Source organism: Notamacropus eugenii, chromosome 7 (genome assembly GCF_028372415.1).
Source record: "Notamacropus eugenii isolate mMacEug1 chromosome 7, mMacEug1.pri_v2, whole genome shotgun sequence".
NCBI classification, from domain to species: Eukaryota; Metazoa; Chordata; class Mammalia; order Diprotodontia; family Macropodidae; genus Notamacropus; species Notamacropus eugenii.
The window spans coordinates 5,222,701-5,241,310 of record NC_092878.1 but is presented as its reverse complement, the minus strand read 5'-3'; the positions used below and the strand labels follow the sequence as shown (position 1 = coordinate 5,241,310).

Genomic DNA, 18,610 nt, shown 5'->3' with positions numbered 1-18,610 from the left:
CAATTATTAGAGTTAATTAAAAAGGCTTTTATTTCATTTACGTGGGTTTAAAACATCATCATAAGTCAATTAAGTACATATAACACTAGTGATTTTTATACGATAGTCCAAGAAAGCAATACTCAGAGTTAAGTTTTTATATTTAAAACAAAGATTCTTCACCTGGGGCTAGGAACTTTTAAAACCACTCTGATAACTCTATTTCAATATAACTGATTTCCTTGGTAATCCAAGGTATTTTATTTTATACATGTAAAAACATTATTATAGGAGAAGGGGTCCACAGGTTTCATTACTGCCAAAGGGGTCCATGGTGGAAAAACATAAGAACCCTTGATTTAAAATGAGGTGAAACAAATATAAAATTATACATATACTGCTAGACACTACACAATTGGATTCAGAGTCAATCTGCTGAGGCGTTAGGTGATCTAAATTTATAGCTTTGATAGTAAGCCACTGAAAAGACTTCTTAGGTCAATTTCTTAAAGAAATCAGATTGCACAGAAACCTATTGCACAGAACTCCACCAAAACTACTAGATCAGAAAATATATCTACACAAATATACTGTTAGATTAAATCTTTGCATCCATATTCTCAAATTCTACTCCCCTCAACTGAAAGTAACAACACAGAAATAGAAATCATTCCCAGTCTCCTTCTGTCATCAGCAGAAGGTACCACAGGTGCCACAGCAATTTCTTCTACACTCAACTCCAGGTTGAGAACCTGGTGATAGGACCTGATAGTGCACAACATGAAAATGAATCAGAGAAAGAATAGGACCCTGGGCTTAGCATTTAAGAAAGGCAGACAAAACAGTAGCAATATCGAGGTTGGGGGGGAGGGTGGGGAAGAGACAGAGACAGAGGGAGAGGGAGAGGGAGAGGGAGAGACAGCAAGAGCCACTTGGGGCCCGCTCTTGCCCACTCAGGGACAGTAGAAGAAACTGCTGAGGCCCTTCAGAGAGAAAAGACAGGTATTCAAGGTAAATTATTAAAACCAAAAAGGTTACTAACATATGTGTAACTATTCATAATCTCTTTCCCCTCCTGATGATGAAACCGTCCAGGTTCAAACTTCAAAATATAAAAGATGACAGGGTTCAAAAAGTTTATTTTCCAGGTCACCAATAATAAATTTTATTCTAGCAACAAGATAAGAGAACAAGATATTCACTCTAAGTATCTGCTTTGTAATACACTGAAATATTAAGTCCTATACGTTGATTATGTTATTTGTTATTCCTAAAACCTGGCTTATTCAAACCTTATTTTCAAAGGTCTATAAATATCTTTTTCCTTAAATTTCTTTGAAGTCGTGACAGGCACTATGCTGTTGTTTTTTCTTAACTATAGTATCCTGGGTCATTGGTTCTCTTTTCTTGTGTCTACCACTTTTTGCTCTCCCTTGTTTCCACCGGCAGTCACAACCTTGTCTCTGCCACACATCTGCCCTCGACTCACAAGGGGTGTGAGAACACAGATGTCATACTCAGACTCAGAGTCTAAGTCTAGCTGAGGTAGTCTTCAACTCAAGACAGGTCATATTCCAAGTGTTTCTGGAAAATGGTCATCAAAGAACAAAATTTCCCAAAGAAATAATTTTACAAATAGTAGGTAGCCACTCAGTCAGTAAGTACTGTCTGTTATGGAAATGTGCAAGACTAGGGCCTAGGAGAAACCATTTTTTGAAAACTTTATTTTCAAATAGTGACAGGACAGATTTGAGAGTCATCTGTATAGGAATCCATGGATGCTGACAAGAATGCTTAGAAAGAATTATAGGGAAAAGAGAGGGGTATTACAGAGCACTGGGGTACACCTACATATGTGGGGCAGGTTCTTACCTGACGAACCTGCTAAGGAGAGAGAACAATCAGACCAGCAGGTAAGAAGAGAACTCAATACAGAACACTGTCAAACACAAAACAAACACAAAAACAAAGGAGGTGAAAGGCTCCAGAAGGAGGGGGCTCCATAGCGTCAAACACAGCAAAGGTCAAGACGGGTAAGAGTGAGAAAAACCACAATAAAGATATCATTGTTGGCCTTTCAGAAAGAGCAGTGTCTATGAAGTGGTGAAGGTGTGATAAGTGAGTGGGAACAGCAAGTTCAGGCAAGTTTGCTATTAGTTCGGCTACGAAAAGAGAGGCACAACAAAGGACGACAGGTTGAGGAGATGATACGGCCAAGGGAAGGGTCTGCTTGTGTTCTTTTAAAGGATGAAGGAGGTCTGGATACATTTCAGAAGTGCAAGGAAGGAGTCAGTTGTTAATGAGAAGCTGAAAGGACCCTGAATCCCAGAACTTTGGCAACAGCAGTATCTAGCAGACCACCCAGAGATATCAATGAGAGGAGAAATCACTGTGGGGAGGGCACCCACCTCCCTCACTCCCACCAACAGTAAGAGCTCACCAACTGCCTCCGAGAGGCAGCTAGGCATAGGAACCCTGGAAGAAGCAGCAGCATCTCCTCCCACAAATCTTCTTTAAGCATTTCTCTAATTTCTCATCTCTTTCTCCTTGTCTCAGATTAGGAACAAAAATTTAATTCAACAGAGTTCAACAGCACAGACTTCAAGGCCCTGGCTTCATAATATATCACAACTCCAGCAAAATACCTACAGAACATTTATTAAGTACTTACTAGGTGCCAGGAACTGTGCCAATAATGGTGTTACAAATAAAATGCAACCCTTGCCTTCAAGGAGCTTACTTTCCAATGAAGGAAGGCAATACATAAAGGAAAAGTGGGAGGAGGGATGACATGCATCTGGTAGCATGTTACGGAAAGGGGCAGAAAATGTCATGAAGTTCAGATTCCCACAAGATGAGGCAAAAAAGTCCTAACCTCCCAGAGCTGGGAGCCCCAGGGTTGTGGTCCAAGGTTGGGGGAGGTGGACAGAAGATATAAGGATGACAATCAGAGCGCAGGCATCATGACGACGAGATGGCTGTAACTAGCAAACAAAGCTTCCCCCATCAACAGATTCTAAATCCTCACCCAAGGTCAAGGTTGTGTTTTGGGGTCAGAGAATGGAGTAGCAGGGTCAAAAGTCTTCCATGTATGCCGGTCTGCCCCAAGTCTGAAAATGTCTCATTCTTTCCCATCTTCCTTATTTTGCTCATGTTATGCCCTCTATTTGGGACGCTCTCCCTATTCAGCCTATTTCCACCTATAAATCTCACTTATCCACCCCAAGTGCTATGTCCTTCTCTTATAAAGACTTCCCTGACACTTTCTTAGTAGCTTAGATTTTGTACCAATTATTTTTATGTCATCCATGCCATATTGATCCATAAGCTTCATGAAAGCAAGGATTAGTTAACACTCCCTGATGCCTTAAAGATACACTGGAAGATGCGGAACTCAAAGTGCTCGCCTACTGATACTTAGAAAAAATGTACATTTCACATTACAAAAAAGTCTGCTTGGCTTTTTGGGGTATATTTTAAAGCTTGATCCTTTTTGTCAAAGAATTAAAATACCTACTTATTTTGTAAGGTTTCAAACAGGAAAAATAAGACAATTAAAATAATTCCTATTACTAATATGATCTACATATAAAGACTGATACTATAAACAAATGAGGGGAGCTAGGAATAGTATATTTGTCAGATTTATGAATAATGGAGAAATTTTTGACCAAACAAGAGATAGGGAACATTTTGGAGTACAAAAAGGATAATTTTAATTACATGAAATTGAAAAGTTTTTACACAAGCAAACCCCAATGCAACCAAGATTAGGAGGGAAGCAGAAAACTGGGAAAGAATTTTTGCAACTGTGTCTGTGATAAAGGCCTCATTTCTAAAATATATAGAAAAATGAGTGAAACGTACAAGAATACAAGTCAGAGGAAGAAATTAAAGCTATCTATAGTCATATGAAAAAAATGCTCTAAATCACTATTGATTAGAGAGATGCAAATCAAAACAACTCTGAGTTGCCACATCACACCTATCAGATTGGCTAACATGACAAAACAGGAAGATGATAAATGTTGTAGAAGATGTGGGAGAGTTGGAACACCAATTCATTGTTCATGGAGCTGTGAGCTGATCCAACCATTCTGGAGAGCGGTTTGGAACTATGCCCAAAGGGCTACAAAAATGTGCATACCCGCTTCTAGGACTGTATCCCCAAGAGATCACAAAAATGGGAAAGGGTCCCACACGTATAAAAATGTTTATAGCAGCTCTCTTTGTGGTGGCTGGAAATCAAGGGGATGCCCTTCAGTTGGGGAATGGCTGAACAAGTTGAGGTATATGAATGTAATGGAATACTAGCGTGCTATAAGAAATGATCAACTGGAAGACTTCAGGGAGGCCTGGAAGGACTTTTATGAACTGATGCTCAGTGAAAGGAGCAGAACCAGGAGAACTTTGTGCACAGCAACAACCACAGTGTGTGAGGAATTTTTCTTGTAGACTTAGAACTTGACAGCAATGCAAGGACCTAAAAAATTCCCAATGGACTCTTCAGGCAAAATGCCTTCCACAGCCACAGAAAGAAGTATGGAAATGGATTGCAGAACGAAGCAGATCATTTTCTCTTGTGCTGTGTTGTGTTCCATTTTATGGTTTCTCCCATTCATTTTAATTCTTCTATGTAACATGACTAAGGTGAAAATGTATTTTATAGGAATGTATGTGTAGAACCTATATAAGATTGCATGCCACCTCGGGGAGGCAGTGGGGAGGGAGCAGGGAAGAAGGGGGAGGAAGAGGAAAAAAATCTAATATATATGGAAGTGATTGTAGAAAACTGAAAACAAATAAAATAATTTAAAATTAAAAAAAAATGAGGCCTCTGACACTCACTAGCTGTGTTACCCTGAACAAGTCACTTAACCTCTGTCTGCCTTAATCCACTGGAAAAGGAAATGGCAAAACACTCCAGTATCTTTGCCAAGAAAACTCCATGTCAGTACTGGTGTGATATGGTCCACAGAGTAATGAAGAGTCAGACATGATTTAACAACAATAGTACTATGACTATAATTATTTAGTAACATCACAATACTTATACATCCATGTGCCCATTATCTTTCAAAGTTAGAACACTGAATGCTATGCTGAGCAATTCAGACTTTATTCAGCAGGCAACTGGTAACCAATGAAGGTTTTTGAACAAGGGTTGACTTTTAGTAGATGAGAACACAGCAAATGATAATCTGTATTTTATTTCCCGTAACTTGTGTTATGAATGGCAAGTCTCTAAAAGAGGTATTCAAGCCTTCTCAAATTTGCTTTATAGCCTTACTTCTTGTCATTCCCATCCCCCATATACAAACTTTTACTTTTTACTGATATATTTGCTATTCCTGGAACAACTTGTGTTTTCTAACCACGACATTATTTTCCCAGCCTATACTATTTTACATCTACCAAAATCTATCAAGGCATAGCTCTTCTATGAAGTTCTCTAGTATCACACCTTAGCACACTTCCTAAACAACCACTTACTGTCCGTACTACACATTATCTTCATAAGATTATAGATTTAGAGCTGGAAAGAACCACCTTTAGGTAGTCTAGTCTAACTCCTTCATCTTCCAGTTGAGGAAAAAAAGACCCTTAGAGGCCAATTAATTTGCCCACAGTCATACTGATAAGGCAAAACCAAAATCCGAACCCATGTCCTTTTATTTCAAAGCTACATTCTTTCCACTAAACCACACTTCCCTATACTATCTAAAACATTTTTTGGTATCTATCTTACCTCTCTTTGTGTGTATCTTTATTTCCTGAACAGGGCTATGAAATCTTAAGGGACAGTATGCTGTCTTCTACAAATTACATATCCAGCATACTGTCCTATCCATGATAGGTACTCAACAAATACTTGCTAGACTACTGGCAGTGAAAAAACACTGAAAGGTTTTTTGAGCAAGTAAGCACGCTCTGCTTCCATCCCTCCAACCCCCACTGGACCATGATTTAGAAAAATTAATCTGTCAGTAAGAACGAAGAATGTCTTCTTATCATCATACCGAGGGACTTCAACCTACACACGGATACTCCTTCAAATACCCTAAAACACCCAATTCCACAAACTATTGATTTCTCCTACCCTATTTCTTGGCCTCACCGTAGCTGCACACAGAGATGGTCATTCCCTTTATCCTGCCATCACCCACAAGTGTTCCACATCCAGATTCATTAAAACTGAGTTCCATTATCTGATCATAACCTCTTGTAATTCTACTTGTTCCTTGGCCTTGCAATCTCCAACCTTATTTCTTCTTCTCACCACAATCTCCAATCCCTTCACCTCACAGATCTTTCCCAGGTCATCACCCCTGCACTGGCTACACTCTCTTCCTTTTTCCATCTTGAACCTTTGCTAAATGAATTCTGTGCTACACTGGGCCAGCTGTCCTGATCTGTATCTGGCCACTGAACCCAGATGATTCTGAAAGAGAAAATGAAGCTGGGTGACTGCCCAGCTCTCCCTTTTTCACCTGCCCAATTCACCTGCAAGTCATGGCAACATCTTCCTGATGTCACAGTGCTCTCTGAGAACAAAGATCACACCACACACAGTGCTACACGGGCTTCTTCTCTTCGTTGCCCCTTTATGCTACTGAAGTTCTTGCCCTATGAAACTCCAGCTTTGGGTTATTCTCTGTGCTGCCTTCACATCTTATTAAATGAAGTTGGAGAAAATCATGAAACTATCCTAACTGAATTTACTACAAAGTTATGTTACATAACCTCAAAGAGGCCCTCACTGTGGACTGGCAATACTCTTATACTTCCCTAACTGATTTCACTAGTGACTTACTAAGGTAGCTTTTCCAAACCTTTTCATCTCTCCTTAAAACTCCCAAAGCCTTCCCTCCCCTTTCAGTTTAAAACGCTCATATTTCTCTGAAAAATAAAGGGCCCATTTGCATAGAATTCCCTTTTGTCCCATTCCTCATCTCATATCACTCATGTTACCTTCTGCAACTATCTCCTCCTTTACCCACTTCACACATTATCACCAAGGCAAATCCAGTGTCATCCTATTTTCTCCAGCAGACTTCTTCTCCTTTAACCTCTGCTGTCTCATTAATCAACTACTCAGTAATCCCCTCTTCCTAACTTCCCTATTATTGCACAGGGTACCACTATCTTCCCAGTCATTCTGGTTTACAACCTAGCTGTCATCTTTGGCTTCTCTCTCTCGCACCCTCTCCTCCTATTCTAATGAGGTGTCAAGTCTTGTCATTTCTACTTTTGAAACATCTCTCTTCTATGCCCCTCTTCTCTCCTCTGTACAAGCTCGGCAGAACCACCTTGGCACACTTCCTTATCATCTCACTTCTGTATAAATTTGAGAGTCTAGTGATCATTCTCTGCTTCAAGTCTCTCCTGACCCCAGGGCCATCTTTCATTCAGCTGTCAAATTGATCTTCCTAAACTCAAGTCTGATCGTATCATCCCACTGGTTCAACAAACTCCAGTGGCTCCCATTAATTCCAGGATCAAATATGTAATCCCGTTTGGCTTTTAAAGTCCTTTATAACCTGGCCCTTTCTTACCCTTGCAGTCCGATTTTGCCTTATTCCTCATGACATACTCTGTGATTCAGTGACATTCTCCTCCTCGCTCTTCCTAGTGTCATTCCATCTTTTGATTCCAAATTTTATCATGTGCATCCATGCCTGGAACTCTTTCCCACCATCATCACTTCCTAGCTTCCCTGGCTTCCCTCAGATTTCATCTAAAGTCCTACCTTCTGCAAGAAAGCTTTCCTAGTTCTCCTTAATCTTAGTATCATTTTCCTTCTAAGACCACCCTCGATTTTTCATCTTTCTCTGCATGCATACATATATATAAGCATAGATATACATACACACAAATAAATATTTTTGTTCCTCATTTGTACATAGTTGTATTAGTTGTATGCATGTCTCCCCCATAAGACTGAGTGCTCCTTGAGAGCAGGTGCTGCTTTGTTGCCATTCTTTATGACCTCAGCATTTCGTACAGTGCCAAGCACATGACAGGACTTAATAAATGCTAGGTGACTGACTGAGAAATGAGAGGCATGGAAATTTGTGAGGAGGTGACTGTAGCAATTTAAGTAATAAATACTGAAGAATGGTGGCAATGGAAATGGAGAGAAAGCAGGGTGGGGAAACGCTGCAAAGGCAGAACTGATAGGACTTGGTGAATGATTGGACATAGAGGGTGAAGGCAAAAGAAGAATGAGAATCACAAGGTTTACAACCTGGGTGATTAGAATAATGATAAACCATTACAAAGAGACAGGCAAGTCAAGAAGAACATATTTAGGCCTGCGTTTAAGGGAAAGGATGTGGGAGCTGAGTTCTATTTGGAAAATTCTGAGGTTAAGGTACCAATAGGAAATACTGACATACAGATAAATGCAAGAAATACCAAAATATAGACCATAGGTCTGTAGCTCAGAAAAAAGGTCAAGGCCAGAGATATAGATGAAGGGTTAATTTATATAAAAGGGATACTGAATCATGAGTAGGTGAAGTTACCCAAGTAGAACATAGAAAAAGCAGCTCCAGGGATATGTCTACATTTAGGTATTCTTTAAAGGAGACAGAGAAATAGCAAGCAGAAAGAGGGCCAAGTATCATAAAGCCAATGGAAAATGAGTTTTCAGACAAAAGGCAGGAAGAGGGGGAGTTGACAGCATTAAATGCTACTAAGAAATTAATGAGTATAAAGACTGAGAAAAAGGTCATTAGATTTCACAATTAAGTGGCCATCAATGAACTTGCAGAGAACAATTTCAGCAGAATAATAAAGACAGAAATTATACTCCAATGTGTACAGATTGTAATTATACTTACTTTTTATTAAGGGCAGAAGAAGGAGAAATAGTGAAAGTGATGCAAAAAAAAGAAGAGTGTCAACAAAATGTGTAAAAAGTACACAAAAGACAACCACAGGTAAATTCAAAAGGAGGCACCGGAAACTAAGAAGTGTTAAGACTACCAAGGTACGTACATACATTTACCACATACTTTTAAAAATGTATTAAACAAAGATTCATGGTTTCATATACAACCCTTTTTCTGTTCTTTACATATGGCAGGGTTTGTGTTTGCTGTCCAAAATAACAGAAAAAGAAAATTTAAACATGGTGGGGAGAAAGTGGGAGCAATAAATTTAAGCTAATCTTAGGTACAAATGCAGTCTATACAGAATATTTGCTGGAAGGTGTTGCTTTCCTTCTTGGAGAAAAGGAAGGATAAAAAGTGAAGACAGCTTTTTCCTGCCTCCTCTATCATCCCTTTTTGCTACTTAAGAAGCTTGTGTTTACACTCTTTGAAAACTCAAGGTGATTATGGGAGAGTAAGACTCAAAAGTAGATCCAGGACAACGGTGGATAAATGCAAATCACAGGGACTCACACTGGCTCACTGTCATTCTTTACAATTACATCGTAAAACGTTATAGTGCAAATGTTATATGACAGTAATTGTGCTTATTACATAATCTGCAGCCAGGCAATCTTTTTACACATCCTTCTTCTATCCACTATCCTCCTCAATCCAAACCTTTTCATCTCTCCCCAACGCTCCCACTACCCCATTTCCTCCTGCCCCCTCTGACTTTGACTCATACACTTCATTAAAAAACTGGAGTCATTCACTGAGAGATCCTTCTTCTCATCTTTTCAAATCACTCAGAGCCTTCCCTTCGGATCTCTTTTTGCCAAAGCAAAGTCTCCCCGTTTACCTTGGACCCTATATCCTTCCATCTAATCCAACAGATGGCCCACCCTCTCTCACCTTTAATCTCTCCCTCTCTCCTGCTTCCTTCCCTGCTGTCCACAAACACACCCACGTCTCTCTGATCAATTCTTAAAAACATCCTCGCTAGATCGTGACATATCTGCTGTCTACTATCCAGTATTTCTCTTCTCTGCTAAACTGCTTGAGACGAAGTAACCTACATTAGAGCTTCAGCTCCTCCAATTCACTTCTAAACCCTTTACAATCCAGCAGCTTCCAGCCTCCCACAACTAAAACTGCACGGACGCTCCAAAGCTGTCAATGATTTCTTAACTGCCAGATCTCATGCCATTTCTTAATTCTTTTATTTCTCCCTGATTCTGTTACTTCCTCTAGAAGTTATTCCAAGCTTTTTCTTTCCTCCTGAAGGAGGAAAGGTCCTTCCCACCTTCCAAATTCCACTCCTTTTCTCTCTCTGCTAAGGACAATGTTTATTATTTTAATGAAAAAATTAAAGTCAGACAACACGGGCTCCTTCTCCTATTGTCTTCATCCCAAAACTGCTTGAATTCTCTCTCCCACTTTCTGCTTCTTTTCCCCAGTCTCTGACAAAGCAGTGTCCCTTCTCCTTGCCAAGACTATCCTCTCTGTATGTGCAACTGATCCTATCCTCTCTTTTATGTTCTCTGGTAGATTCCATCCTTAGTCCCTTTCCCTCTTAAATTTCAACCTCCTCTACTGCCTTCACTTATGTCCAAGTCTCCCAATCTTTAAAAATATTTTTAAAACTCTTACCATAAAAAAAATCCTACCATGTTCTTAAGATATTGTTCTAGATCTCTCCTCTTTCAACTTTTAAAAAAGTTTTCTTCATTTGCTGCCTGAATTTCCTCTCCTCTCACTCAATTCTTTGCAATCTAGTTTTTGACTTATCACTCAATTGAAACTGCTCACTCCAAAGTTGCCAGTGATCTCTGAATCATCAAATCTGATGGTCTTTTCTCAATCCTAATCTTTCTTGACCTGCCTTTGACATGACTGACCACCTTTTCTGTCCTTGATACACTTTGCTCAGTAAGTTGTTATGATGCTTCTCTCTCCCAGTTCACCTCCTACCTCTCCATTCTTCATCTCCTTTGTTTACTTATTATGATCTCTAACTGTGGGTGTTCCCTAAGGTTCTGTCCTGGGCCTTTTTTCTCTTCTTCTACAATCTCTTTCTGGATAAGTTATAAGATTCCATGATCTTAAATATAATCTCTATGCAAATGACTCTCAGATGTACATGTCCCTAATATTTCCCTCAAGCTTAAGTCTAGTATCACCAACTGCTTATTGGTTTCCAAATGGATGTAAATTTAAAATGTCCAAAGATGATCTCATTATTTGCCCTCCTCCTGCCCCAACACTCTCCCTGTCTGCTGAAGGCACCACCATCCTTTTAATGTCTTGTGTTTATAACCTCAGCATCTCTCTCAACTCCTCATTCTCCCTTATGCCACAAACCAAATTATGTGCCAAATCCTGCTGTCTTACAACATCTCTTGTATCCAATTCCTTCTTTCTATCCGTACAGCCGCCATCCTCGTTCAAACTCTCACCAGCTCATCTAGATCGCTGTAACGGCCTCCAAACTGGTCTTGCCACCTCAATTCTTTCATCCCTTCAATCCATTCTTCACACCGCTGCTGATTCTCCATCATGCAGATCACGTGACTTCCTACTCCAACAAGAGGCTTCCTATTTACCTCTCTTCCACGGTTAGTTCTTGCCCTCTGAAATTACTTTCAAACTACTATGTCTATTTCTTAAACGTGCACAGCAATTTTATGTTTTCTCCTCTATTATAACGTGAAGTCTTCTTTCTTTCTTTCTTCATATCCCCAACACTAAACACAGTGGCCGGCATGTATTTCAGCTCCTGATCGCTGAACTCCCATAAAACGTCCTTGGTGCCAATGTTAACAAAGCCATCTACCATGACATCAACCTCAAGGGAAAAAATAAACAGACCCCCCCCCCCCCAAAAGTACTCAGAAATACTTTTAACTTCCTCTCTATTCCAAGTAACTACATTACCACATTCACCCATCCCAACACTGCTTGAAGACAGCCTTCTTTGTGTCAGACAGACTACTATGTGTCAACAACTGAGCTAGGCATTGAGAATATAAACATAAAAATGAGAATCCCTGTCCTCAGGAGCTTATACTTTATTGGGGGAAAACAGCACACTTACAGATAAGAAAATACAAAATAAAAATAATTTTTGGGGGAGGGAAGAGCAAAAGCCTTGTGCACCAATGTACACTTGAGCGAGGGTTGAAGGAGGCTAAGTATTTTAAGAGGCAAGGTAACATTTTAAGAGGTATTTTAAGTATTTTAAGAGGTAAGGAGGGAGAATGCTCTAGGCATAGGGGGCAGCCTATGCAAATGCACAGAAAAGGGAGATGAAATGCCTTGTAAAGGAAACAGGAAGTAGGTCAGTTCAACTAAACAACAGGCTACCTGAAGGAGTATAATGTGCAAGAAGCCTAGACATGGAGCTGGAGGCTGTCTGAAGGGCTTTAAATGTTAAACAGAAGAGTGTGTATTTTATCCTAGATGCAAGAGGGTACCACAAAAGTTTCTTGAGAATAAGTGCTTTAGGAATATCACGGGCAGCTGTGTGAATGTTGAGCCAGAAAAGAGGGAATGAATACAGAAGACCCATCAGGAGGCTACTGTCATAGGCCACGTGAGAGGGCTTGAACTGGGGTGGTAGCCAATGGAGTGGAGAGAAGAAAACCAAGCAACTCTGGCAAGAAGGAAGAGCAAGGCTTTGGGGGGAAAGATAACGAGGTCTACTCTGAATATGCCGAAGTCTGCGAGGCTTACGGGATATGCAACTGGAAATGTCCAGCACATACCAAGTGCTGGAAGACATTTTCAAGGAGTATGGTTGTAAAAGAGAAGAAATATTAAAGAGCTTGAAGGGATGGAAGATGAACAGGGAAAGAGAAAGAATACAACTGAATATATATTACTTTGGAGTCATCTGCACATAGATGGTAGTTATGCCCATGGGATTTGATGAGCTCATAGAGAGTGAAGAAAAAGAAGAAAGATGAGGACATCCGGAGGATATGAAACATGGTGGGAAGGGGTAGGGGGTAAAGATGGAAGAGAATATGAATGATGATCGAACAAAGAAGACAGAAAAGGAATGGCCAAAGAAGTAGAAGAACCATGAGACAGAAATGCCATGAAGACCTCAATCAGGAGTCATTTCCCCCCACTTTCTTACTTCTATGCCATCTGCCCGAGCCTGTTATGACCTAGATCAGAGGTGTCCAACATGTGGCCCACAACACTCCTGAGAGTGGCCCAAACCAGATAAAAATGTAGACAATATTTGACAAAATAAAAATAAAACACAGGTAACATTACATTTTAAAACAATGTCTATATGCAGCCTGTAGGGATCCTTATGTATGGATTAGTAGCACCCACTTCTATTTGCTTGACACCACTGATCTAGATAGAAAACAAAGAACTAATGAAAGGAATGAAGTCCCTTGCCTTAGTACTGACAACAAATCAGACAACAATGTGAGCTACAATTATGGAAATACAATAAAATCCAACAATACAATTATATACAAGTCCAAGACTGTGGCAGAAGCAGCACTTGCAGACTTTCCTAGGATCCCTGTCCTTCTACCTCACAGACCTGTACTGTTCCAAGAAAATATTTTAAAATACATTTACCCTCCCACTCAATCATGAAGTATAACTGTACCTGGAAATCAACCCAGGAATTAGTCATTTCAATAGGTATGAATAAGTACCTTTGTCAGTATTTAGAATCTTAAGAACCAATTTCTCCTCCACAATCAATATGAACATATCTGCAATCATTTGTATACTTACCACACTGACTGAATTTCTCTTTTAGTTTCTGCCAAGTCAAGTCAAAAGGCAGCTAGAATGAAAACAGGTATTAGTAATAGATACACAAAGAAAATTAAAGAAAAAAAGTGTCCTTTACATTTATTTGCTTACATTTCTGACAAATATCTGGTTTCCTTTGGAGCCTATTCTGTCTCTCATTGCACTTCCCATCGGGCCAGACACAAATCCTCGATCCATGTCGATGCTTCTTTCCAGCACAGCTCCCATGCCAGGTCCCATTCTATCAAAGCTGGAGCTCATCCGGTCAAGTCCCATTCCCATTCCTCCAGTCATGCTGTTCATACCACCCATTCCACCACCTGGGGTTGTGAGAGAGGGAAAAGAAGATTTGGGAGTTTATAGTTTTATGATTTTTTTTAGATAAACAAAAAGGTGAGGTAGTAAAGTCATTAATGGGGGAAAAAGGAGAGGAAAAATTACTCCTTTTAATATAATCATATCAGTAAAAAGGTAAAGTCTTTTAGCATTAAACATACAAATGTTTTCTTTAAAACTGCTATAAAATCTAATTTAAATTATTGTTGGTTAACTGAGTATGTATAATATACTATCTACTATACATACACGGAGCACATTACATGTGTACATCTATGTGCTTCTACCATGATCAAACATATCCAACAAAACCTGCACACAACATTGCATAGTTTGGGTTTTTCATGATTGGTTTTTGCCTTTTACTTTCATTCTTTATTTTACTTGATCATTCCTAAACACAGAACTATGGGAAGTAAATTCAGATAGCAATTCCTACAAACTCTTAATTTGCCACTCTAAACAAATCCTCCGTTATTACACTGCTTCCCCAATTTTCCTTACACGTTTCTACTTGTTTGCTAAAATTATTCCCAGTTTTTCTCAGAGGGTAAGAATCAACAGATATAAGATAGATACCATCTTCTAACAGCAAGATCATTAAGTTCAATATTAATCAGGAGATATGGTGAGGTTAAGAGATAATACTATAAAGCTTGGGAACTTAAGCAACTGGTTCATATTTTTGCATTTAATCTTACTCCTGGTACTCTAATATCCTTTGCTATCCACTTATTTTACTGTATTCCTCCAGTCTCAACAATTCCCTCAGTTTACCCCTTGGCCCTCTAACTCTCCCTACTCCTTGACTTCTACTTACACCAAATAATCACACTAAAATGCTAGGATCACATGATTCCAAAAAACATTCTAAAATGACTTGGCAACCAGAAATGTGGAACAGAGCCAGAAAGAATGACAGAAACAAAAACAGAAAGGCAAAAAACTGATGAGACTTTGTGGGATATAATCTATGACCAAAGTACAGTAATGGAAACATATACCTTATTTAAGGAGAAGAAATCAGATAAAAGGGGTAATAGAATAGCGCTGCACATCAAGGACATGTCCTCTAGGGTATGAAACCTACCAACTATAGAAAAATTGCCAGGTGAAGATTCAGATTGCAATCACAGATAGAGAAACAGCAGCATTACTGTGGTGGTAGCACACTCCAAGACCACCCCAAACAGAAGAACTGATGATGGGCTCCTGAAGCAGAAAGAAAATAGCTTAGGGAAAGAACAGAAGAGTGATGGGTCCCTTCAGCCATATGAAGTCTGCTGGTCATTGCTCTCTCTATAGTAAAACCAGAGCAGCTGAGAAATTCCAACCTACTTTTTGGAAAGACCTGGTTATGAAAAAAGATCAGACTGGTTGTCAAACAAGAAATAACAAGCCTTTGGGGATATACAGACTACTAGTAGCTTATAATTGAAAAAAAAAAAAGGAAAGGGGTAGGATAAGGGAAAGAATGCCAGGTATAATACAATATTCTAAACTTCAGGAGAGTAAATTTTGAAGAGATCAGAAAATGAACAGGCAGGAACTGATGGCCTAAGGGGAATTCATCTCAAGAGGAATTAAATCCTTAAAACAGACACAAATAATTCCAGTGAGAAAGATTGGGAGAAATTATCTAAAGAGACACACAAGGGAACTAGATCAATTTATATTAAAAGATATGCACATAAGTCAGAAGAAAGGGTGAATCCTAAGGTGGATGTTAGGGATGCTAAAAAGCCTAAAATGAGTCAATGTGTACAATTAATGCTGAAGAACAATAAAAATCTTTTTGAAACGCTTTGTTCGGGGGCATAAGGAAGTATAAAAAGCATAGGACCTTGGTTAATGGTAAAACACATCATGATAATGGAAATCATGTTAACGGTGAAAACTATTTTACCTCCGTTTTTGCTTTTTTTTTTTTTCACCAAGAAGAAGGATCTTTTGACTGGGAAAGCTAAGGTAAGTGAAAAAAAAGAGATGACCTAGATATTCAAATAACTGAAGTAACCAAACTCAGACTTTCTGATATCCTAAGAACTTGTGAATGTAATGGCTAAGCTGCTATTTGTGATTTATGAAAAATGGGGAGAATAGAAGAGATGGTAGAGGCCTAGAGATAACCAAACGCTCTCACAATTTTTAAAATAAAGTACATTCTTCAAACAACAGGCTTCATGAGTTTAACTTTAATTCTTGGTAAAAGCCTAGAACATATTATTAAAAGGATGCTTTGGGGGACTTTGAAGAGATTATCAGTCACTAAAAGCCAGCCCAGTATCAAGAATAAGTCACAATGAATTTAAGAATCTGTTCTGCTTTACTATGCACATGTATAAGGGTTGTGATCTTTGCTGCTGTTGTGGCTGAGAAGGTGTTGTGTCGCTGTGTTTGTCCTTCATTCTTGGAGAGGACCAGGGCATCAAGAGGATGACATGACTTGCAGGTGACTTTGATCTGAGTGAGGGAGGGCTGTACAAGGTCACCAGCCTCACTTTCTTCTCCTGAGCCATTGGGGTCCAGTGACCTGATATTCATCAGGATGACTGGAGACAGCCCAGGATGCAATGGGAGACCCTGGCTCTTTCAGGCTAAGGTCCTATAGCAATATGCTGAGTAGTAGAGAGAGAAAATAGATTTTTATTAATTGAAAAAAATTAAACATATTAAAAAATAATCAGCCATGCCGGACTAACCTCATTTCCTGTGGCAGAGTTATTACTTTGGTGGGTTAAGGAAACTGCACAACTAGTATACCTGGATTTTAGCAAGATATCTTACAAAGTTTCTCATTATATCCTTGTGGACAAAGTAGAGAGACGTAGGTGGGACAATAGCTGGATCTGGAATTAGTTGAATAACAAGAACCAAAAGAGTGGTAATTAATGGATCAGTGTCAAGCTAGGTCTTTGACAGAGTGTTTCAGACATCTATCCTTGGATCTATTTTTATCAACAATTTAAATGAAGATACAATTAAAATATTTATCCAACTGACAGATGAAGAAAGCTATAGGGCACAGTTTACGCAATAGATAGTTAAACAGGACTCCCAAAGATTTGGACAACCTTGAGATCACATGTGACCTTCTAGGTCCTTGGGCACTGCCTTTTGATTGAGTTCAAGTTTTACAGAACAAATCCTTTTATTAAGGGGATTTGTTCTGTGAAATGTGGATTCAATCAAAGGGCTGCACTTGAGGACCTAAAGGGCCACACATGGCTTCAAGGCTGCAGGCTCCCCACCCCTGGAGGATAATCAGCTAAATATAGTAAGATGCAATCTAATAAAGTCCTGCACTTGGATTTTTTTTTTTAAAAATCTACTTCACCACTAAAGGATGGGGACAACACAGCTAAACAACAGTGCATATCAAAAAAGACCTGGGGATATCCATGAACAATGAGTCCATTATGGGTCAGCAATGTGATGCAGCAGCCAAAAAAGTTAATGTGATCTTAGGCTACATAACATTAGTGCAGTAGAAAAGGCACCAGTTCTGAAGTCAGAGGACCTGAGTTCAAATCTGGTTTCTGCTATTTACTACCTACATGACCTTGGGCAGGAAGTTTTATATCCTTGGGCTTCCACTGCCTCAAAGATAAAATGAAAGGGTTGGACTTGATGGCCTTTGAGATCCCTTCCAACTCCAGATATGGCACAGTAAACAGAACGCTGTCTGGAGTCAGGAAGACCTGAGTACAAATCCAAGCTGAGATACTTAACTATCTTTGTGACCCTAGGCTACTCACATAACCCTGTTTGTATCAGTTTCCTCATTTGTAAAATGAGCTGGAGAAGGAAATGGCAAACCACTCCAGTGTCTTTGCCAAGAAAATCCCAAAAGAGGTCACTAAGAGTTGGACAGGACTGAAAAATGAATAAACAACAATAATGAAAGCATTACACAAATGCTCAATATTATTGTCCTCTAAGTTGTGATTGAGAACAAAGTAGATGACTGTCCTGCTTTAATAAGCCCTATTTATACTACATCTGGAGTAACATATGCTCATTTCTGGGCATATAATTTTGGGAAAGAGATTGAAAGTCTGCAGTATATTCCAAGGAGAACAACCAGGATCTTGAAAGGAACTCAAAATCATTCCATATAACAACCATCTGAAGGAACAGAGCATGTCTATTCTGAAGAGAATAAGGGAGGATATGACAGCCATCTCTAAGAGTTATTCTGTGTGGAAGCATTGGGTAGAACTTAGAAAGAGGCAGATCCAGATGTGCTTTAATGCAAAGCTAATAATCAGAGCTTTCAAAAAGGAATAGCGTGTCTGAGGACCTAGTGGATTTCCTTTCACTGAAGGTCTCTAAGAAGAAGCTGAATGGCTACTTGCCAAGTATTCCTACTTAAGTATTAACTGAATTAAATGACCAGTCAATCAGTCAATAAGTTCTTAAGCATCTGTCTACATGCCAAGCACTGTGCTAAAAGCTCAGGACACAAAGAAGGGCTAAATACAGTCTATGCTCTCAAGGAGCTCACCGTCTGATGGGAGAGACTACAAGCAAACAAATACGTACAAGCAAGCTATACGCAGAAATAGGAAATAAGCCACAGAGGAAAGGTGCTTAGCATTATAGGGGAGAAAAAAAGCCTTCATGCA

The 18,610-nt window shown here is 39.3% G+C and overlaps 1 protein-coding gene across 5 annotated transcripts in view; it reads right to left on the bottom strand.

The window, feature by feature from the left end:
* Window positions 1-18,610, bottom strand: part of MYEF2 (myelin expression factor 2) — a 39,903-nt gene that overhangs the window by 1,337 nt on the left and 19,956 nt on the right. For all 5 annotated transcript variants that reach the window (XM_072623239.1, XM_072623238.1, XM_072623237.1 and 2 more), the window contains 2 exons: window positions 13,758-13,966; window positions 13,626-13,677 (listed from right to left, as the gene is read on the bottom strand). In XM_072623239.1, coding sequence (XP_072479340.1) covers window positions 13,626-13,677; window positions 13,758-13,966 — 261 coding nt within the window. The remainder of the gene's footprint in view (window positions 1-13,625; window positions 13,678-13,757; window positions 13,967-18,610) is intronic.